Below are 25690 nucleotides of genomic sequence, written 5' to 3'. Positions count from 1 at the left end.
GGCATTGACCAACACTCTGCAATGAGTATATGTTATATTCATTGGCATCGACCAACATTCTACAATGAGTATGTGTTACATTCATTTGCATTGTCAAACACTCTACAATGAGTATATGTTACATTCATTGACATTGACCAACACTCTAAAATAAGTATATGTTATATTTATCGGCATTGACCAATACTCTACAATGAGTATATGTTATATTCATTCCCATCGACCAACATTCTAAAACGAGTATGTGTTACATTAATTGGCATTGACCAAGACGCTACAATGAGTATGTGTTACATTAATTGGCATTGACCAAGACTCTATACAATGAGTATATGTTATATTTATTGGAATTGACCAACACTCTACAATGAGTATGTATTACATTCATTGGCATTGACCAAGACTCGTCAATGAGTATATGCTATATTCATTGTCACAGATCAAGACTCTACAATGAGTATGTATTACATTCATTGACATTGACCAAGACTCGTCAATGAGTATATGCTATATTCATTGGCATCGACCAACATTCTACATCGAGAACGTGTTACATTCATTGGCATTGACCAACACTCTATAATGAGTATATGTTACATTCATTTGCATTGACCAACAACACTCTACAATAAGTATATGTTATATTCATTGGCATTGACCAACACTGTAAAATGAGTATATGTTATATTCATTGGCACTGTCCAATACTCGACAATGAGTATATGTTATATTCATTGGCATCGACCAACATTCTACAATGAGAACGTGTTACATTCATTGGCATTGGCCAACACTCTACAATGAGTATATGTTATATTCATTGGCATCGACCAACATTCTACAATGAGTATATGTTATATTCATTGGCATCGACCAACATTCTACAATGAGTATGTGTTACATTCATTTGCATTGACAAACACTCTACAATGAGTATATGTTACATTCATTGACATTGACCAACACTCTAAAATAAGTATATGTTATATTTATCGGCATTGACCAATACTCTACAATGAGTATATGTTATATTCATTGCCATCGACCAACATTCTAAAACGAGTATGTGTTACATTAATTGGCATTGACCAAGACGCTACAATGAGTATGTGTTACATTAATTGGCATTGACCAAGACTCTATACAATGAGTATATGTTATATTCATTGGAATTGACCAACACTCTACAATGAGTATGTGTTACATTCATTGGCATTGACCAACACTGTAAAGTGAGTATATGTATATTCATTGGCACTGTCCAACACTCGACAATGAGTATATGTTATATTCATTAGCATCGACCAACATTCTACAATGAGAATGTGTTACATTCATTGGCATTGACCAACACTCTACAATGAGTTTATGTTATATTCATTGGCATCGACCAACATTATACAATGAGTATATGTTACATTCATTGACATTGACCAACACTCTAAAATAAGTATATGTTATATTTATCGGCATTGACCAATACTCTACAATGAGTATATGTTATATTCATTGCCATCGACCAACATTCTAAAACGAGTATGTGTTACATTAATTGGCATTGACCAAGACGCTACAATGAGCATGTGTTACATTAATTGTCATTGATCAAGACTCTATACAATGAGTATATGTTATATTCATTGGAATTGACCAACACTCAACAATGAGTATATGTTACATTCATTGACACTGACCAAGACTCTACTATGAGTATGTATTACATGCATTGGCATTGACCACAATTCTACAATGAGTATGTGTTACATTCATTGGCATTGACCAAGTCTGTAAAGTGAGTATATGTTATATTCATTGGCACTGTCCAACACTCGACAATGAGTATATTTTATATTCATTAGCATCGACCAACATTCTACAATGAGAATGTGTTACATTCATTGACATTGACCAACACTCTAAAATAAGTATATGTTATATTTATCGGCATTGACCAATACTCTACAATGAGTATATGTTATATTCATTGCCATCGACCAACATTCTAAAACGAGTATGTGTTACATTAATTGGCATTGACCAAGACGCTACAATGAGTATGTGTTACATTAATTGGCATTGACCAAGACTCTATACAATGAGTATATGTTATATTCATTGGAATTGACCAACACTCTGCAATGAGTATGTGTTACATTCATTGGCATTGACCAACACTGTAAAGTGAGTATATGTATATTCATTGGCACTGTCCAACACTCGACAATGAGTATATGTTATATTCATTAGCATCGACCAACATTCTACAATGAGAATGTGTTACATTCATTGGCATTGACCAACACTCTACAATGAGTATATGTTATATTCATTGGCATCGACCAACATTATACAATGAGTATATGTTACATTCATTGGCACTGATCAAGACTCTACAATGAGTATGTATTACATTCATTGGCATTGACCAAGACTCGTCAATGAGTATATGCTATATTCATTGGCACCGATCAAGACTCTACAATGAGTATGTATTACATTCATTGGCACTGTCCAACACTCGACAATGAGTATATGCTATATTCATTGGCATCGATCAACATTCTACAATGAGAATTTTTTACATTCATTGGCATTGACCAACATTCTACAATGAGTATATGTTACATTCATTTGCATTGACCAACATTCTACAACGAGTATGTGTTACATTCATTTGCATTGACAAACACTCTACAATTAGTATATGTTACATTCATTGACATTGACCAACACTCTAAAATAAGTATATGTTATATTTATCGGCATTTACCAATACTCTACAATGAGTATATGTTATATTCATTGCCATCGACCAACATTCTAAAACGAGTATGTGTTACATTAATTGGCATTGACCAAGACGCTACAATGAGTATGTGTTACATTAATTGGCATTGACCAAGACTCTACAATGAGTATATGTTATATTCATTGGAATTGACAAACACTCTACAATTAGTATATGTTACATTCATTGACATTGATCAACACTCTAAAATAAGTATATGTTATATTTATCGGCATTTACCAATACTCTACAATGAGTATATGTTATATTCATTGCCATCGACCAACATTCTAAAACGAGTATGTGTTACATTAATTGGCATTGACCAAGACGCTACAATGAGTATATGTTATATTCATTGGCATCGACCAACATTCTACAATGAGAACGTGTTACATTCATTGGCATTGACCAACACTCTGCAATGAGTATATGTTATATTCATTGGCATCGACCAACATTCTACAATGAGTATGTGTTACATTCATTTGCATTGTCAAACACTCTACAATGAGTATATGTTACATTCATTGACATTGACCAACACTCTAAAATAAGTATATGTTATATTTATCGGCATTGACCAATACTCTACAATGAGTATATGTTATATTCATTGCCATCGACCAACATTCTAAAACGAGTATGTGTTACATTAATTGGCATTGACCAAGACGCTACAATGAGTATGTGTTATATTCATTGCCATCGACCAACATTCTAAAACGAGTATGTGTTACATTAATTGGCATTGACCAAGACGCTACAATGAGTATGTGTTACATTAATTGGCATTGACCAAGACTCTACAATGAGTATATGTTATATTCATTGGAATTGACAAACACTCTACAATTAGTATATGTTACATTCATTGACATTGATCAACACTCTAAAATAAGTATATGTTATATTTATCGGCATTTACCAATACTCTACAATGAGTATATGTTATATTCATTGCCATCGACCAACATTCTAAAACGAGTATGTGTTACATTAATTGGCATTGACCAATACGCTACAATGAGTATATGTTATATTCATTGGCATCGACCAACATTCTACAATGAGAACGTGTTACATTCATTGGCATTGACCAACACTCTGCAATGAGTATATGTTATATTCATTGGCATCGACCAACATTCTACAATGAGTATGTGTTACATTCATTTGCATTGTCAAACACTCTACAATGAGTATATGTTACATTCATTGACATTGACCAACACTCTAAAATAAGTATATGTTATATTTATCGGCATTGACCAATACTCTACAATGAGTATATGTTATATTCATTGCCATCGACCAACATTCTAAAACGAGTATGTGTTACATTAATTGGCATTGACCAAGACGCTACAATGAGTATGTGTTACATTAATTGGCATTGACCAAGACTCTATACAATGAGTATATGTTATATTTATTGGAATTGACCAACACTCTACAATGAGTATGTATTACATTCATTGGCATTGACCAAGACTCGTCAATGAGTATATGCTATATTCATTGTCACCGATCAAGACTCTACAATGAGTATGTATTACATTCATTGACATTGACCAAGACTCGTCAATGAGTATATGCTATATTTATTGGCATCGGCAATGAGTATATGTTACATTCATTGACATTGACCAACACTCTAAAATAAGTATATGTTATATTTATCGGCATTGACCAATACTCTACAATGAGTATATGTTATATTCATTGCCATCGACCAACATTCTAAAACGAGTATGTGTTACATTAATTGGCATTGACCAAGACGCTACAATGAGTATGTGTTACATTAATTGGCATTGACCAAGACGCTACAATGAGTATGTGTTACATTAATTGGCATTGACCAAGACTCTATACAATGAGTATATGTTATATTCATTGGAATTGACCAACACTCTGCAATGAGTATGTGTTACATTCATTGGCATTGACCAACACTGTAAAGTGAGTATATGTATATTCATTGGCACTGTCCAACACTCGACAATGAGTATATGTTATATTCATTAGCATCGACCAACATTCTACAATGAGAATGTGTTACATTCATTGGCATTGACCAACACTCTACAATGAGTATATGTTATATTCATTGGCATCGACCAACATTATACAATGAGTATATGTTACATTCATTGGCACTGATCAAGACTCTACAATGAGTATGTATTACATTCATTGGCATTGACCAAGACTCGTCAATGAGTATATGCTATATTCATTGGCACCGATCAAGACTCTACAATGAGTATGTATTACATTCATTGGCACTGTCCAACACTCGACAATGAGTATATGTTATATTCATTGGCATCGACCAACATTCTACAATGAGTATGTGTTACATTCATTTGCATTGACAAACACTCTACAATGAGTATGTGTTACATTCATTTGCATTGACAAACACTCTACAATGAGTATATGTTACATTCATTGACATTGACCAACACTCTAAAATAAGTATATGTTATATTTATCGGCATTGACCAATACTCTACAATGAGTATATGTTATATTCATTGCCATCGACCAACATTCTAAAACGAGTATGTGTTACATTAATTGGCATTGACCAAGACGCTACAATGAGTATGTGTTACATTAATTGGCATTGACCAAGACTCTACAATGAGTATGTGTTACATTCATTGACATTGACCAACACTGTAAAGTGAGTATATGTATATTCATTGGCACTGTCCAACACTCGACAATGAGTATATGTTATATTCATTAGCATCGACCAACATTCTACAATGAGAATGTGTTACATTCATTGGCATTGACCAACACTCTACAAGGAGTATATGTTATATTCATTGGCATCGACCAACATTATACAATGAGTATATGTTACATTCATTGGCACTGATCAAGACTCTACAATGAGTATGTATTACATTCATTGGCATTGACCAAGACTCGTCAATGAGTATATGCTATATTCATTGGCACCGATCAAGACTCTACAATGAGTATGTATTACATTCATTGGCACTGTCCAACACTCGACAATGAGTATATGTTATATTCATTGGCATCGACCAACATTCTACAATGAGTATGTGTTACATTCATTTGCATTGACAAACATTCTACAATGAGTATGTGTTACATTCATTTGCATTGACAAACACTCTACAATGAGTATGTGTTACATTCATTTGCATTGACAAACACTCTACAATGAGTATATGTTACATTAATTGGCATTGACCAAGACTCTACAATGAGTATATGTTATATTCATTGGAATTGACCAACACTCAACAATGAGTATGTGTTACATTCATTGACACTGACCAAGACTCTACTATGAGTATGTATTACATTCATTGGCATTGACCACAATTCTACAATGAGTATGTGTTACATTCATTGGCATTGACCAACACTGTAAAGTGAGTATATGTTATATTCATTGGCACTGTCCAACACTCGACAATGAGTATATTTTATATTCATTAGCATCGACCAACATTCTACAATGAGAATGTGTTACATTCATTGCCATTGACCAACACTCTACAATGAGTATATGTTATATTCATTGGCATCGACCAACATTATACAATGAGTATATGTTACATTCATTGGCACTGATCAAGACTCTACAATGAGTATGTATTACATTCATTGGCATTGACCAAGACTCGTCAATGAGTATATGCTATATTCATTGGCACTGATCAAGACTCTACAATGAGTATGTATTACATTCATTGGCATTGACCAAGACTCGTCAATGAGTATATGCTATATTCATTGGCATCGATCAACATTCTACAATGAGAATTGTTTACATTCATTTGCATTGACCAACACTCTACAATGAGTATATGTTATATTCATTGGCATCGACCAACATTCTACAATGAGTATATGTTATATTCATTGGCATCGACCAACATTCTACAATGAGTATGTGTTACATTCATTTGCATTGACAAACACTCTACAATGAGTATATGTTACATTCATTGACATTGACCAACACTCTAAAATAAGTATATGTTATATTTATCGGCATTGACCAATACTCTACAATGAGTATATGTTATATTCATTGCCATCGACCAACATTCTAAAACGAGTATGTGTTACATTAATTGGCATTGACCAAGACGCTACAATGAGTATGTGTTACATTCATTGGCATTGACCACAATTCTACAATGAGAATGTGTTACATTCATTGGCATTTACCAACACTCTACAATGAGTATGTGTTACATTCATTGGCATTGACCAGCACTGTAAAATGAGTATATGTTATATTCATTGGCACTTTCCAACACACGACAATGAGTATATGTTATACTCATTGGCATCGACCAACATTCTACAATGAGTATGTGTTACATTAATTGGCATTGACCAAGACTCTACAATGAGTATATGTTATATTCATTGGAATTGACCAACACTCAACAATGAGTATATGTTACATTCATTGGCACTGATCAAGACTCTACAATGAGTATGTATTACATTCATTGGCATTGACCAATGCTCGTCAATGAGTATATGCTATATTCATTGGCACTGATCAAGACTCTACAATGAGTATGTATTACATTCATTGACATTGATCAAGACTCGTCAATGAGTATATGCTATATTCATTGGCATCGATCAACATTCTACAATGAGAGTGTTTTACATTCATTGGCATTGACCAACATTCTATAATGAGTATATGTTACATTCATTTGCATTGACCAACAACACTCTGCAATAAGTATATATTATATTCATTGGCATTGACCAATACTGTAAATTGAGTATATGTTATATTCATTGGCACTGTCCAACACTCGACAATGAGTATATGTTATATTCATTGGCATCGACCAACATTCTACAATGAGAACGTGTTACATTCATTGGCATTGACCAACACTCTACAATGAGTATATGTTATATTCATTGGCATCGACCAACATTCTACAATGAGTATGTGTTACATTCATTTGCATTGCCAAACACTCTACAATGAGTATGTGTTACATTCATTTGCATTGACAAACACTCTACAATGAGTATATGTTATATTCATTGGCATCGACCAACATTCTACAATGAGAACGTGTTACATTCATTGGCATTGACCAACACTCGACAATGAGTATATGTTATACTCATTGGCATCGACCAACATTCTACAATGAGAATGTGTTACATTCATTGGAATTGACCAACACTCTACAATGAGTATATGTTATATTCATTGGCATCGACCAAGACGCTACAATGAGTATGTGTTACGTTATTGGCATTGACCAAGACTCTGCATTGAGTATATGTTATATTAATTGTCATCGACCAACATTCTACAATGAGTATGTGTTACATTCATTTGCATTAACAAACACTCTAAAATAAGTATATGTTATATTCATTTGCATTGACAAACACTCTACAATGAGAATATATGTTATATTCATTGCCATCGACCAACATTCTAAAACGAGTATGTGTTACATTAATTGGCATTGATCAAGACTCTACAATGAGTATATGTTATATTCATTGGAATTGACCAACACTCAACAATGAGTATATGTTATATTCATTGGCATCGACCAACATTCTACAATGAGTATGTGTTACATTCATTTGCATTGACAAACACTCTACAATGAGTATGTGTTACATTCATTTGCATTGACAAACACTCTACAATGAGTATATGTTACATTCATTGACATTGACCAACACTCTAAAATAAGAATATGTTATATTTATCGGCATTGACCAATACTCTACAATGAGTATATGTTATATTCATTGGAATTGACCAACACACAACAATGAGTATATGTTACATTCATTGACACTGACCAAGACTCTACTATGAGTATGTATTACATTCATTGGCATTGACCACAATTCTACAATGAGAATGTGTTACATTCATTGACATTTACCAACACTCTACAATGAGTATGTGTTACATTCATTGGCATTGACCAGCACTGTAAAATGAGTATATGTTATATTCATTGGCACTGTCCAACACTCGACAATGAGTATATGTTATACTCATTGGCATCGACCAACATTCTACAATGAGAATGTGTTACATTCATTGGAATTGACCAACACTCTACAATGAGTATATGTTATATTCATTGGCATCGACCAACATTCTACAATGAGTATGTGTTACATTCATTGGCATTGACCAAGACGCTACAATGAGTATGTGTTACGTTATTGGCATTGACCAAGACTCTGCAATGAGTATATGCTATATTCATTGGAATTGACCAACACTCAACAATGAGTATATGTTACATTCATTGGCACTGATCAAGACTCTACAATGAGTATGTATTACATTCATTGGCATTGACCAAGACTCGTCAATGAGTATATGCTATATTCATTGGCACTGATCGAGACTCTACAATGAGTATGTATTACATTCATTGGCATTGATCAAGACTCGTCAATGAGTATATGCTATATTCATTGGCATCGATCAACATTCTGCAATGAGAGTGTTTTACATTCATTGGCATTGACCAACATTCTATAATGAGTATATGTTACATTCATTTGCATTGACCAACAACACTCTGCAATAAGTATATGTTATATTCATTGGCATTGACCAGTACTGTAAAATGAGTATATGTTATATTCATTGGCACTGTCCAACACTCGACAATGAGTATATGTTATATTCATTGGCATCGACCAACATTCTACAATGAGAACGTGTTACATTCATTGGCATTGACCAACACTCTACAATGAGTATATGTTATATTCATTGGCATCGACCAACATTCTACAATGAGTATGTGTTACATTCATTTGCATTGACAAACACTCTACAGTGAGTATGTGTTACATTCATTTGCATTGACAAACACTCTACAATGAGTATATGTTACATTCATTGACATTGACCAACACTCTAAAATAAGTATATGTTATATTTATCGCCATTGACCAATACTCTACAATGAGTATATGTTATATTCATTGCCATCGACCAACATTCTAAAACGAGTATGTGTTACATTAATTGGCATTGACCAAGACTCTACAATGAGTATATGTTATATTCATTGGAATTGACCAACACTCAACAATGAGTATATGTTACATTCATTGACACTGACCAAGACTCTACTATGAGTATGTATTACATTCATTGGCATTGACCACAATTCTACAATGAGAATGTGTTACATTCATTGGCATTTACCAACACTCTACAATGAGTATGTGTTACATTCATTGGCATTGACCAACACTGTAAAGTGAGTATATGTTATATTCATTGGCACTGTCCAACACTCGACAATGAGTATATGTTATATTCATTGGGATCGACCAACATTCTACAATGAGAATGTGTTACATTCATTGGAATTGACCAACGCTCTACAATGAGTATATGTTATATTCATTGGCATCGACCAACATTCTACAATGAGTATGTGTTACATTCATTGGCATTGACCAAGTCGCTACAATGAGTATGTGTTACGTTAATTGGCATTGACCAAGACACTGCAATGAGTATATGTTATATTAATTGTCATCGACCTTCATTCTACAATGAGTATGTGTTACATTCATTTGCATTGACAAACAATCTGAAATAAGTATATGTTATATTCGTTTGCATTGACCAACACTCTAAAATAAGTATATGTTACATTCATTGACATTGACCAACACTCTAACATAAGTATATGTTATATTCATTGCCGTCGACCAACATTCTAAAACGAGTATGTGTTACATTAGTTGGCATTGACCAAGACGCTACAATGAGTATGTGTTACATTAATTGGCATTGACCAAGACTCTACAATGAGTATATGTTATATTCATTGGAATTGACCAACACTCAACAATGAGTATATGTTACATTCATTGGCACTGATCAAGACTCTACAATGAGTATGTATTACATTCATTGGCATTGACCAAGGCTCGTCAATGAGAATATGCTATATTCATTGGCATCGATCAACATTCTACAATGAGAATATGTTACATTCATTGACATTGACCAACACTCTAATATAAGTATATGTTATATTCATCGGCATTGACCAACGTTCTACAATGAGGATGTGTTACATTCATTTTCATTGACCAACATTCTACAATGAGTATTTTCCTATTCATTTTCATTGACGAACTCTCTACAATGAGTATATATTATATTCATTGCCATCGTGTAACATTCTAAAATGAGTATGTGTTACATTCATTGGCATTGACCAAGCCGCTACAATGAGTATGTGTTACATTAATTGGCATTGACCAAGAATCTACAATGAGTATATGTTATATTCATTGGCATCGACCAACATTCTACAATGAGTATGTTTTACGTTCATTTGCATTGAACAACACTCTAGAATGAGTATTTGTTATATTCATTTTCATTGGCCAACATTCTACAAGAGTATTTTTATATTCATTTTCATTGAAGAACTCTCTACAATGAGTATATGTTATATTCAATGGAATTGACCAACACCCTGCAATGAGTATGTTATATTCATTGGAATTGACCAACACTGTAAAGTGAGTATATGTTATATTCATTGGAATTGACCAACACTCAACAATGAGTATATGTTACATTCATTGACACTGACGAATACTCTACAATGAGTATGTATTACATTCATTGGCATTGAACAACACTGTAAAGTGAGTATATGTTACATTCATTGGCATTGACCGACACTCTACAATGAGTATATGTTATATTCATTGACATCGACCAACATTCTACAATGAGTATGTTTTACGTTCATTTGAATTGACCAACACTCTAGAATGAGTATTTGTTATATTCATTTTCATTGACCAACATTCTACAATGAGTATTTTTATATTCATTTTCATTGACGAACACTCTACAATGAGTATGTGTTATATTCATTGGCATCGACCAGCATTCTACAATGAGTATGTGTTACATTCAGTGGCATTGACCAAGACGCTACAATGAGTATGTGTTACATTAATTGGCATTTACCAAGACTCTACAATGAGTATATGTTATATTCATTGGCATCGACCACAATTCTACAATGAGTATATGTTATATTCATTGGCATCGACCAACATTCTACAATGAGTATGTGTTACATTCATTGGCATTGACCAAGACGCTACAATGAGTATGTGTTACGTTATTGGCATTGACCAAGACTCTGCAATGAGTATATGTTATATTAATTGTCATCGACCAACATTCTACAATGAGTATGTGTTACATTCATTTGCATTAACAAACACTCTAAAATAAGTATATGTTATATTCATTTGCATTGACAAACACTCTACAATGAGAATATATGTTATATTCATTGCCATCGACCAACATTCTAAAACGAGTATGTGTTACATTAATTGGCATTGACCAAGACGCTACAATGAGTATGTGTTACATTAATTGGCATTGACCAAGACTCTACAATGAGTATATGCTATATTCATTGGAATTGACCAACACTCAACAATGAGTATATGTTACATTCATTGGCACTGATCAAGACTCTACAATGAGTATGTATTACATTCATTGGCATTGACCAAGACTCGTCAATGAGTATATGCTATATTCATTGGCACTGATCGAGACTCTACAATGAGTATGTATTACATTCATTGGCATTGATCAAGACTCGTCAATGAGTATATGCTATATTCATTGGCATCGATCAACATTCTGCAATGAGAGTGTTTTACATTCATTGGCATTGACCAACATTCTATAATGAGTATATGTTACATTCATTTGCATTGACCAACAACACTCTGCAATAAGTATATGTTATATTCATTGGCATTGACCAGTACTGTAAAATGAGTATATGTTATATTCATTGGCACTGTCCAACACTCGACAATGAGTATATGTTATATTCATTGGCATCGACCAACATTCTACAATGAGAACGTGTTACATTCATTGGCATTGACCAACACTCTACAATGAGTATATGTTATATTCATTGGCATCGACCAACATTCTACAATGAGTATGTGTTACATTCATTTGCATTGACAAACACTCTACAGTGAGTATGTGTTACATTCATTTGCATTGACAAACACTCTACAATGAGTATATGTTACATTCATTGACATTGACCAACACTCTAAAATAAGTATATGTTATATTTATCGCCATTGACCAATACTCTACAATGAGTATATGTTATATTCATTGCCATCGACCAACATTCTAAAACGAGTATGTGTTACATTAATTGGCATTGACCAAGACTCTACAATGAGTATATGTTATATTCATTGGAATTGACCAACACTCAACAATGAGTATATGTTACATTCATTGACACTGACCAAGACTCTACTATGAGTATGTATTACATTCATTGGCGTTGACCACAATTCTACAATGAGAATGTGTTACATTCATTGGCATTTACCAACACTCTACAATGAGTATGTGTTACATTCATTGGCATTGACCAACACTGTAAAGTGAGTATATGTTATATTCATTGGCACTGTCCAACACTCGACAATGAGTATATGTTATATTCATTGGGATCGACCAACATTCTACAATGAGAATGTGTTACATTCATTGGAATTGACCAACGCTCTACAATGAGTATATGTTATATTCATTGGCATCGACCAACACTCTACAATGAGTATGTGTTACATTCATTGGCATTGACCAACACTGTAAAGTGAGTATATGTTATATTGATTGGCACTGTCCAACACTCGACAATGAGTATATGTTATATTCATTGGGATCGACCAACATTCTACAATGAGAATGTGTTACATTCATTGGAATTGACCAACGCTCTACAATGAGTATATGTTATATTCATTGGCATCGACCAACATTCTACAATGAGTATGTGTTACATTCATTGGCATTGACCAAGTCGCTACAATGAGTATGTGTTACGTTAATTGGCATTGACCAAGACACTGCAATGAGTATATGTTATATTAATTGTCATCGACCTTCATTCTACAATGAGTATGTGTTACATTCATTTGCATTGACAAACAATCTGAAATAAGTATATGTTATATTCGTTTGCATTGACCAACACTCTAAAATAAGTATATGTTACATTCATTGACATTGACCAACACTCTAACATAAGTATATGTTATATTCATTGCCGTCGACCAACATTCTAAAACGAGTATGTGTTACATTAGTTGGCATTGACCAAGACGCTACAATGAGTATGTGTTACATTAATTGGCATTGACCAAGACTCTACAATGAGTATATGTTATATTCATTGGAATTGACCAACACTCAACAATGAGTATATGTTACATTCATTGGCACTGATCAAGACTCTACAATGAGTATGTATTACATTCATTGGCATTGACCAAGGCTCGTCAATGAGAATATGCTATATTCATTGGCATCGATCAACATTCTACAATGATAATATGTTACATTCATTGACATTGACCAACACTCTAATATAAGTATATGTTATATTCATCGGCATTGACCAACGTTCTACAATGAGGATGTGTTACATTCATTGGCATTGACCAACACTCTACAATGAGTATGTGTTACATGCATTGGCATTTCCAACACTCTAAAATGAGTATCTGTTATATTCATTGATATCGACCAACACTCTAGAATGAGTATTTGTTATATTCATTTTCATTGACCAACATTCTACAATGAGTATTTTCCTATTCATTTTCATTGACGAACTCTCTACAATGAGTATATATTATATTCATTGCCATCGTGTAACATTCTAAAATGAGTATGTGTTACATTCATTGGCATTGACCAAGCCGCTACAATGAGTATGTGTTACATTAATTGGCATTGACCAAGAATCTACAATGAGTATATGTTATATTCATTGGCATCGACCAACATTCTACAATGAGTATGTTTTACGTTCATTTGCATTGAACAACACTCTAGAATGAGTATTTGTTATATTCATTTTCATTGGCCAACATTCTACAATGAGTATTTTTATATTCATTTTCATTGAAGAACTCTCTACAATGAGTATATGTTATATTCATTGGAATTGACCAACACCCTGCAATGAGTATGTTATATTCATTGGAATTGACCAACACTGTAAAGTGAGTATATGTTATATTCATTGGAATTGACCAACACTCAACAATGAGTATATGTTACATTCATTGACACTGACGAATACTCTACAATGAGTATGTATTACATTCATTGGCATTGAACAACACTGTAAAGTGAGTATATGTTACATTCATTGGCATTGACCGACACTCTACAATGAGTATATGTTATATTCATTGACATCGACCAACATTCTACAATGAGTATGTTTTACGTTCATTTGAATTGACCAACACTCTAGAATGAGTATTTGTTATATTCATTTTCATTGACCAACATTCTACAATGAGTATTTTTATATTCATTTTCATTGACGAACACTCTACAATGAGTATGTGTTATATTCATTGGCATCGACCAGCATTCTACAATGAGTATGTGTTACATTCAGTGGCATTGACCAAGACGCTACAATGAGTATGTGTTACATTAATTGGCATTTACCAAGACTCTACAATGAGTATATGTTATATTCATTGGCATCGACCACAATTCTACAATGAGTATATGTTATATTCATTGGCATCGACCAACACTCTGCAATGAGTATGTTTTACGTTCATTTGCATTGACCAACATTCTACAATGAGTATATGTTATATTCATTGATATCAACCAACATTCTACAATGAGTATGTTTTACGTTCATTTGCATTGACCAAAACTCTAGAATGAGTATTTGTTATATTCATTTTCATTGACGAACACTCTACAATGAGTATATGTTATATTCATTGGTATTGACCAACACCCTACAATGAGTATATGTTATATTCATTGGTATTGACCAACACCTTACAATGAGTATATGTTATATTCATTGGTATTGACCAACACTCTACAATGAGTATATGTTATATTCATTTTCATCGACCAACATTCTACAATGAGTATGTGTTACATTCATTGGCATTGACCAACACTTTACAATGAGTATATGTTATATTCATTGGTATTGACCAACACTTTACAATGAGTATATGTTATATTCATATCATACTCAAAAACATTTTACAGTGAGTGGGTGTAACATTCATATCATATACAAACACTTACTGTAACTGTACAACAAATCTATTCATTATCACTGACCTTCCAACTAAAGCGTATAAATGTTATATTCGTCATCACAGACTAGACAGTTACAGCGAGTGTGTTTTTCATTCATTATCATTGACCTGCTGCCTACCATTGAGTGCATGTTACATTTATTATCACTAACTAATATGCAATATATTATATCCATAAAAAGAATAAACTAACTAAAATGAATATGGCTATTTCCGTTTGTAGTCAGATACAATGTATAATTGAATTATTGGTATGTAGTCGGCTAAAATTGGTATAATATATATTTGCAACAAGCAAAAAAAAATATATTTTATAAAATATAATGTATTTTGCATAATTTCCAAGTAGCCACATAAATTGAATATATAATTTATTTTGCATAATTGCCAAGTAGCCACATAAAATGAATATAATTTATTTTGCATAATTTCCAAGTAGCCACATAAAATGAATATAATTTATTTTGCATAATTTCCAAGTAGCCACATAAATCGAATATAGTTCATTTTGCATAATTTCCAAGTAGCCACATAAATCGAATATAGTTCATTTTGCATAATTTCCAAGTAGCCACATAAATCGAATATAGTTCATTTTGCATAATTTCCAAGTAGCCACATAAATCGAATATAGTTCATTTTGCATAATTTCCAAGTAGCCACATAAATCGAATATAGTTCATTTTGCATAATTTCCAAGTAGCCACATAAAATGAATATAATCAAGTAGCCACATAAATCGAATATAGTTCATTTTGCATAATTTCCAAGTAGCCACATAAAATGAATATAATTTATTTTGCATAATTTCCAAGTAGCCACATAAATCGAATATAGTTCATTTTGCATAATTTCCAAGAAGCCACATAAATCGAATATAGTTCATTTTGCATAATTTCCAAGTAGCCGCATAAATCGAATATAGTTCATTTTGCATAATTTCCAAGTAGCCACATAAATCGAATATAATTTATTTTGCATAATTTCCAAGTAGCCACACAAATCGAATATAGTTCATTTTGCATAATTTCCAAGTAGCCACATAAAATGAATATAATTCATTTTGCATAATTTCCAAGTAGCCACATAAATCGAATATAGTTCATTTTGCATAATTTCCAAGTAGCCACATAAATCGAATATAGTTCATTTTGCATAATTTCCAAGTAGCCACATAAAATGAATATAATTTATATTGCATAATTTCCAAGTAGCCACATAAATCGAATATAGTTCATTTTGCATAATTTCCAAGTAGCCACATAAATCGAATATAGTTCATTTTGCATAATTTCCAAGTAGCCACATAAATCGAATATAATTTATTTTGCATAATTTCCAAGTAGCCACATAAAATGAATATAATTTATTTTGCATAATTTCCAAGTAGCCACATAAATCGAATATAGTTCATTTTGCATAATTTCCAAGTAGCCACATAAAATGAATATAATTTATTTTGCATAATTTCCAAGTAGCCACATAAAATGAATATAGTTCATTTTGCATAATTTCCAAGTAGCCACATAAAATGAATATAATTTATTTTGCATAATTTCCAAGTAGCCACATAAATCGAATATTGTTCATTTTGCATAATTTCCAAGTAGCCACATAAAATGAATATAGTTCATTTTGCATAATTTCCAAGTAGCCACATAAATCGAATATAGTTCATTTTGCATAATTTCCAAGTAGCCACATAAATCGAATATAGTTCATTTTGCATAATTTCCAAGTAGCCACATAAAATGAATATAATTTATTTTGCATAATTTCCAAGTAGCCACATAAATCGAATATAGTTCATTTTGCATAATTTCCAAGTAGCCACATAAATCGAATATAGTTCATTTTGCATAATTTCCAAGTAGCCACATAAATCGAATATAATTTATTTTGCATAATTTCCAAGTAGCCACATAAAATGAATATAATTTATTTTGCATAATTTCCAAGTAGCCACATAAATCGAATATAGTTCATTTTGCATAATTTCCAAGTAGCCACATAAAATGAATATAATTTATTTTGCATAATTTCCAAGTAGCCACATAAAATGAATATAGTTCATTTTGCATAATTTCCAAGTAGCCACATAAAATGAATATAATTTATTTTGCATAATTTCCAAGTAGCCACATAAATCGAATATTGTTCATTTTGCATAATTTCCAAGTAGCCACATAAATCGAATATAGTTCATTTTGCATAATTTCCAAGTAGCCACATAAAATGAATATAGTTCATTTTGCATAATTTCCAAGTAGCCACATAAATCGAATATAGTTCATTTTGCATAATTTCCAAGTAGCCACATAAATCGAATATAGTTCATTTTGCATAATTTCCAAGTAGCCACATAAAATGAATATAATTTATTTTGCATAATTTCCAAGTAGCCACATAAATCGAATATAGTTCATTTTGCATAATTTCCAAGTAGCCACATAAATCGAATATAGTTCATTTTGCATAATTTCCAAGTAGCCACATAAATCGAATATAGTTCATTTTGCATAATTTCCAAGTAGCCACATAAATCGAATATAGTTCATTTTGCATAATTTCCACGTAGCCACATAAAATGAATATAATTTATTTTCACTATTGGTAAGTAACCATTTTTCATTTTTAACATGCTGATAATATTAAGCCAGAAATGTGTATATATTAAAAATAAATGTGCAAGATTAATTACTGCTGGCCATTGAGATGTTAATTTCGCACGTCTATTTAATCAATGTAGACCCGCGGTATTGAGATGTGCGCGTAGTTAAGACAACAATCAATACATTATAGTGACCGATAAGATGTCTTACTTAATTATAGTTGAATGATGCACCGCTGACAATCGCCCATGACAACCATCATGCTGGTGCAGAAATTTTTGGTGATGGCCCTTACGTCATGTTACTTTTCACTGAAGTAGACATACGAGTCCTCTGGGAGTCCGATGATAAAAGAACAACTATCACAGTGGGAGATGAGAAGCTGTCTTTGTGTGGATTGTTGGCATATGGAAGTGGAAAAACTTCCGACAAAGTGGAGAAATTACCACAGAATACTATTAATGAATGGATAGTGTCGGCAAGGTGATATCACAATCATATGTCTCGATATAGCATGCAAATTAAATAAATCAATCACATGGTCATCAATGTTGAAGTGAACACGTTCTACAAAAGTAATGGTTCGAATAATATGCATTTGTTCTTTAAAAAATATTATGTGTGTTTTTTTACAGTTGTAAAGAAGAGAAATAACTACGGTAACCACTCTTTTTAGACACAATATGGCACATACGAGATGTTTAGTTTGATAAGTGGCATATTAGTTAGTGTTAAATCGAAGTTACCTAAGAATCATATGAATATTCTCTTATAATCCATAAGCTAATTTACGGAATTTACCTGCTCCATTTAAGAAGCAGGCACATCTAACACTATATTACGTATATTAGGTCAATTCAAATAAAGGTTCGAACCTTATGCAGCAATGCTAGTTTGGTTGTCAAATGTGTCAGGCGTAAATAATATTTATTACTCAAGCGAAGTTGCTGAGCTCATTATCATTCAAAGTGGTTAGCCTAAAATGATCAGAAATGAGCCTTAAACGACTCCACCCAACATTACGTGCGTCCCCGATTTATTCGACCGAAGCCTCAACATTAATCCTTGGCAGATTTCACACGTCCTCAAACGATTGTGAGCCACAACTGCCTCAGCACAAAGACTGTTGTGCGATACAAGGGAATGTAAAGGGAAAAGTATTGTAGTGTTACCACTGTGTAATTTAAATATATCTGCATTAACATTCACTATTAAGGACAATATGGGAGTAGAAGCAAGGCTGGGCACATTTTGCATAATAGTAGTTAGTTAGAATTACCACACATTGTGGGATATCGAAATATGGATGATAAACAACAAGTGATATTTCCAGAGATATAGTTAGAATTGAAGCAAAGGAGTGGCCTATTAACCCATAAAACATACTCGCACAAATTCGTACATATCATTCTGTATTGTTGTGTGCAGAGCAAAGGGTTTCTTTATTACAGGAAATATTTATGAACAATAAAACCTGAAATTCAGAAAAACTATGAACAATAAATAATGAAAATCTATGATTTTCTGTACTGTTTCCAAAAAGATAAAAACTGAACCATAAAATTTATAAAAAGCACAGTGCTGAAATATAATCTTACACTCGCATACGAGTCTTCAACATGTACAGTTTGGTGACATGGGTCAAATTTTGTATACTAATGTGCGGGGTCATTAATTAAATAATAACAATATTATATACACAATTACACATTCTCCGGGGGATTGGCATTGGTTACAAATGTTTAAGAAAAAATATAAGGTTAAAAAAAATACAAAAATACAAAAAACTAAGCTAATACATTACAGAGAAGAAGAATATTAAGACTAATTTATTACTACCTTATACTAAAATATATTTGGAAATTTAGAGTACTAACAAATTCCCACTTCCGGTCCGGTTAGACTTAAAATACACCACGAGTATTCACTTTTGAGATATAATTTCTGGCATTTGTTGGTTCTTGGATATTTAAGCTGTCTCGTCCTGTACTTTGTTTGGTGATTCGAACTTTCCAGTTTGCGTAAAAAGGGAGAGTTTCGCGATTTCGACATCGACAATGCCTTGGTTTCATTATTTGCTGAGGTATGTGCTCTGTAAAATCAAATCGACGTATTCCATTCCCAATCAACAATGGTATATTCCTCCATTTTATGCCATGACTCGAAACAGTCTTTTTTTCTTGACGTGTTCATTTGCCTTCAATAACGTTTCAGTGGCTGTCACTGTCGTATTTTGAATCTTGCCGATAACATTTTGGTTCAAATTTACGTAGCTATCACCGAAAAAACAAATTTTCAACTAACATACCGGAAGTTTCCGTGTCGCATTAAATTGCGTTCACCATGCTAGGCAATCAAAAATGTATTTGCACTAAAGTACGTTGAAGATATGTTCTTTATCATGATAGCATAACGTTTACTAAAATTGAAGTATGATTGGGTCGCAGTAGTACACTGCCGCCTCTAATAAATAAGCTATATTACCGCTGGGCTGAATCAATGATATATCACCCAACAAAATGGATGATTGGGCGGAAATCGTTTGTTTTTGTTTTTTGACCCCAACATTTTTCGCTCAGAAAGCCATTCACGCTAAATTTTGATTCACTGGGCGCCACTAATAAATAACCTATCTAAGCGCTAGGCTGAATCATTCATATCGCCAAATAAACATGGAAGAATGGGCGAACATTCGAAACATTCGTCGTCGATATTGCATTACTTGTATTACATTGCGTTTTTAGAGTCCTTCAATTTTGTTTCAAAGACTGCAGTCGCACAGAGATAACCAGAACGTTGAAAACGTAGTCGTGAAATTCACGTGCAGTAAGATACGTTTTCGGATTCCCTCATATTTGTTTTGACCTTTGTCAACTATTTCCACATCAAAGTGAATTACAGCATTAAGATTTGTTCCCCGGGAATCTTCGCTGGTATTTTCGCTCGGAAACATAAGGGCCATAAAACTTGATTTCCAAGGACGCAGGTCGTCTCCATCGAACGATTTCTCTTGTTTCAAGTTCGTTGTATGTCTAGAAACATGGCCACGTTGTTATTTTAGTGAATATATAGAACATGTCCTATTTAAATAAAGGATTTGGATATGCCAATGGAACAAATCCGTACTGGAACGTCTCCAGTATATTATTATTATTATTATTTTATTTCCATTTCTCTAAGGAAATATACTTCACTAACCTGGGGAAATAGGTTACAATGCATATAAAAAAGAAAGTTACAGGCGTGACTTTGATCGCCTCAATAAAATGAAATATTATAATTCATCTATTGGAGAACTCACACTAACAAATTATATCTAATCTGAAAAGCTGTGTATACAAATCTTGCAAGAATTTGGATGATTTCATGGTTATCCTGGGAAAATATATATATAAGTTTTCTGATAGGCGAAAGGAGCTCAAATTGTGGTTCAATGTAGTTAATTCGATCAAAAAGTGGTTTTCGAACATGGTTATATGCTGGACAAACTACCAGAAATGAGTCTCATCTTCAACAGCATCCATACCTATTTGGCAGGTTTCATAATATCTACCAGTCTCAATGTGTAACTTATGGCTAGAGCACCGGAGTTTAGTTAAAGCTTGTATGTGCAGGGGAACACGAACGATATCCAAATAATCCTCATAAACAATATTTGTTTTAAATTGGCGATCTACGAACATTGTCAAATAAAGCACTTTCCAACTTTTGAAATAACAATCTCTCTCTTTCTTTCCAATTAACAACGTTGTTTCATCAGTAATTTGGGAGATAAACCTATTCTCCCAAATAGTATGCACATTGTGTTTAATTAATAATTTCTTAAAAGCTAAAGCAAAAGAGGGTTTTTCTATCAGTGCCAATTTTTCAGACTCTCTATAGGCTTTGTAAACGAGTCGGTTATATGACATTTACAATACTGATTTACTATAACTGCCGCTCCATAGTTTAAAATTGGTTTAATTTTCGTGTCAAATATTTTTTGAAGTAATTCTGGGGAGATATCGTTCTTATAAAAAGTCCTCTACTCTCCGAAAGTTGACAATGGCACTAGCCCAAAATGGACTTCTTTTTGAACACGTCTTTAAAGTTAAATCAGTGTTGAGGTACTGCGATGTAATCGATAATGTTGACGTCGCCGTACGTAAAAACACGCTCTCGAAACAGTCAATCACACGAAAGTTTTACACATCATAACACAATTGATTAATCGTCACTATATTAGGAAAACTACTATCATATCGTCAACGTCAGTTTATATTTATGGGCGCTAATGGTCTTGCAATCACATTCCACAGTTGACATCAATATACATCATTAGTTCTGGACTAAGACCAATATGCCGTGTAAGCTTGAGAGTCACAAGCTCATGAGAACGTGTCGACGGATCTCAGCCAGTCCTGCCATCTGGCCTCATCATTCAACCTTTATCAGTAAATGTCATGGCAACCACCATTAAGCAGAAATATAAATCAAATTCTGCTTATGCACTCCGGGCATAATGTTCCCATGTCAAAGATGTTGTCACACTTATATTCCACACGTCAAATACATCAATACTCATCATGCAAATAAACACACACAATTATAACAAAATGTTTAGTTTCAAATGAGTAAAAACAATGATTAAATACAATTACTATACGTCTAATACAATGGTTATAATTCCAAATACAATGGTTATAATTCTAAATATAATGGTTATACATTCAAACACAACGGATATAATTTTAAATACAATGGTTATAATTTCAAATGTCCTACTCTACCAAGGAGAGCACTTCACTTGTTACCTAAATATTCAGCATTTGGTTCCCTACCTAATGCATATCAGTAATATCTCTTTGAATTTTGGTATAGACCTCAGACAATCCCACTAGAAATCTGTAATAATTCCCTACACCTTCTACAGCTGTGCATAAACTATCTTTCTATTTTGGTACCTTAACGGCCTTGGGCAAAAGAATCACACGTTCCTCATTATGTAGTTTGTATTTCAAAGCACCCCATACAATGTTTAACACAGGCGTGAATATGCCCCGCTCGATGGTAAAATTTCCATTTACGGGTCGTTTTTCAAAGGCCAATTGACTCAGAGACACGTACAGGGTCATGACATTTATTAAGACATACAGCAGTACAGGGCAACTTAGGCGCCCGATACACTATAGAGTGGTTACGATAACAATTATACAACCGAATAATCGCCAATGTCAATAAGAATCCTGAACACAATAAAATTAGAATTAAGGTTTCGTTTAGAAGTTGGATCACGGAACTCTTCAAATCTCACAAGGGATGGTCCGTAATTAACTCATCTACTGGCAAATATAACGTTTTAGCCCGGGCCCTGGGAATGGTTGCAATCAATATACTCAAAGTTCTCACCTTACAAATTGTATATACTGAGAGAATCAGCGATCCAGTACATATAATAGCCAGAATGGTTTCAATTATAGTAATAGATTTGACCTCCAAAAATGGCAAGACAGGAATTTCATCATTTCTCGCTAAATATTTTGTCCGCGATAGAATAATAAATTCGTTTGTTTTTCTTCAATAAATCCGCCGTCCTGTTTAAATCCACTACCAAATGTGCGTCAGAACGTACAATCTCAAATTTCCCCTATTAATGGTTGTATTAGAGAGCTGCACTCGCCACGAATTCTCGTACATTGATTCTCCTGTAATTTCTATCAAGTCTTCTGGGTCATAAAAGGGTAGTAAAAATAGCAAATTTACCGGAAGCAGAAACGTGGAGGCCTCGTCTTCTGTGCAACTAGTCAAAAACGGTGGTATATAAAAATTATCTGACTGTATAGCCCATCCACATGGCAATTTAATTATACACATTGTACAACATTCAATAGGCTCTGGGCTTCTATCCCCGCATTCCATCAACCATTTTGTATCATTGCTATTTACTAAGATATTTCTCTTTCCTACCTCAAGAACCTTCGGGTTGTATACAGGATTAATTATTAAATTTATTTTACATGTATTATGAATTTCCTCTTTATTATCATATAACAATGCCTTCGTACACGACGACTTACGCATATTTATCATAGTAATTGCAGAGGGACAATCTTTTACTGACAGACCGCTACAATTCGAAAATTGATCCGTACTCATTTCAATATAGGAAGTTTCATCTTTATTAACCCTGAAATACTCCGAAACTGACGTCACCTTTGTGCGCCCGTTCTTTGCTGTATTATTATCAAAACGGTGAGGCTTATCACCTAAATCATAAGGGAGGGGCATAGGCATGACTATCACCTTATACACCTTGAATATGTAATTATTGTCTGTATACCGAAATGTCACTCTCGCATTATGGTAATAATAATTCAAATTTGTATATGCTATATCAAAATTAGGATATTTCCTTTGTACTTTCTTCCATACCGCCATTAAAGCATTCCCTGACACCTTTGGTTCGACCAACAGCAAAGGCAACCTTTCTTGTAATAACACGTCAATCGAACCCATCCTACGTTGTGTGTCGCGTTCAAGTAACTGTAACGTTTGCAGCAGCTGTACAGCATATCGAAACATTAAATGCGTGGATCGCCGTTCATAATTTAACTTTTTTTCTAATGCCTCTTGATTGACTTCCATGTTATCAAGCGTTCTCTCCATTGCGATAAACTAGATATGATTGAATAAATGGCCTCATGATTTTCCTTAATCCCATTTAAAGCATTTCCTATTCTCTTATTCGTTGTGAAAACATATGAATTTAAATCATCTTCAGATGCAACAATTTGATTTGTCATAACTTCGGTGGAACTTTCCAGTCCCGCTACATGTCGTCTTAAAATATTTACAACATTGGACATGGCTGTTCCAAATAAAGATTTCGACACTTTTCTTACAAAGTCTAATAGTCCCCTCTTCTGTCGCTCATCGCTCACATCTTGGCTCTCTATCTCTGCACACACGAATCGCCCTCTCATCTCTCGAGATGTGAGACATATAAAACTGGTGCCAATAATTTAAACTGTTATCGATGTTCGCTACTCGTTCAAACAATACTCCATAATTG

General features: G+C 33.3%; 1 protein-coding gene across 1 annotated transcript in view; it reads left to right on the top strand.

Moving 5' to 3' along the window:
* LOC102805556 (uncharacterized) overlaps nt 1–19526 on the top strand; it is a 115283-nt gene extending 95757 nt beyond the window's left edge. The window contains exons 5-6 of the mRNA XM_085496453.1: nt 18860–19122; nt 19275–19526. Of these exons, the coding sequence (XP_085352579.1) occupies nt 18860–19122; nt 19275–19293 (282 nt within the window). The 3' untranslated portion in view covers nt 19294–19526. The remainder of the gene's footprint in view (nt 1–18859; nt 19123–19274) is intronic.
* The last annotated feature ends 6164 nt before the right edge of the window (nt 19527–25690 follow it).

This window comes from Saccoglossus kowalevskii, chromosome 1 (assembly GCF_978046115.1).
Source record: "Saccoglossus kowalevskii chromosome 1, keSacKowa6.1, whole genome shotgun sequence".
Taxonomy (NCBI): domain Eukaryota; kingdom Metazoa; phylum Hemichordata; class Enteropneusta; family Harrimaniidae; genus Saccoglossus; species Saccoglossus kowalevskii.
Note: the sequence above shows the minus strand (reverse complement) of the source record. Positions and strands in the feature narration are given on the sequence as shown.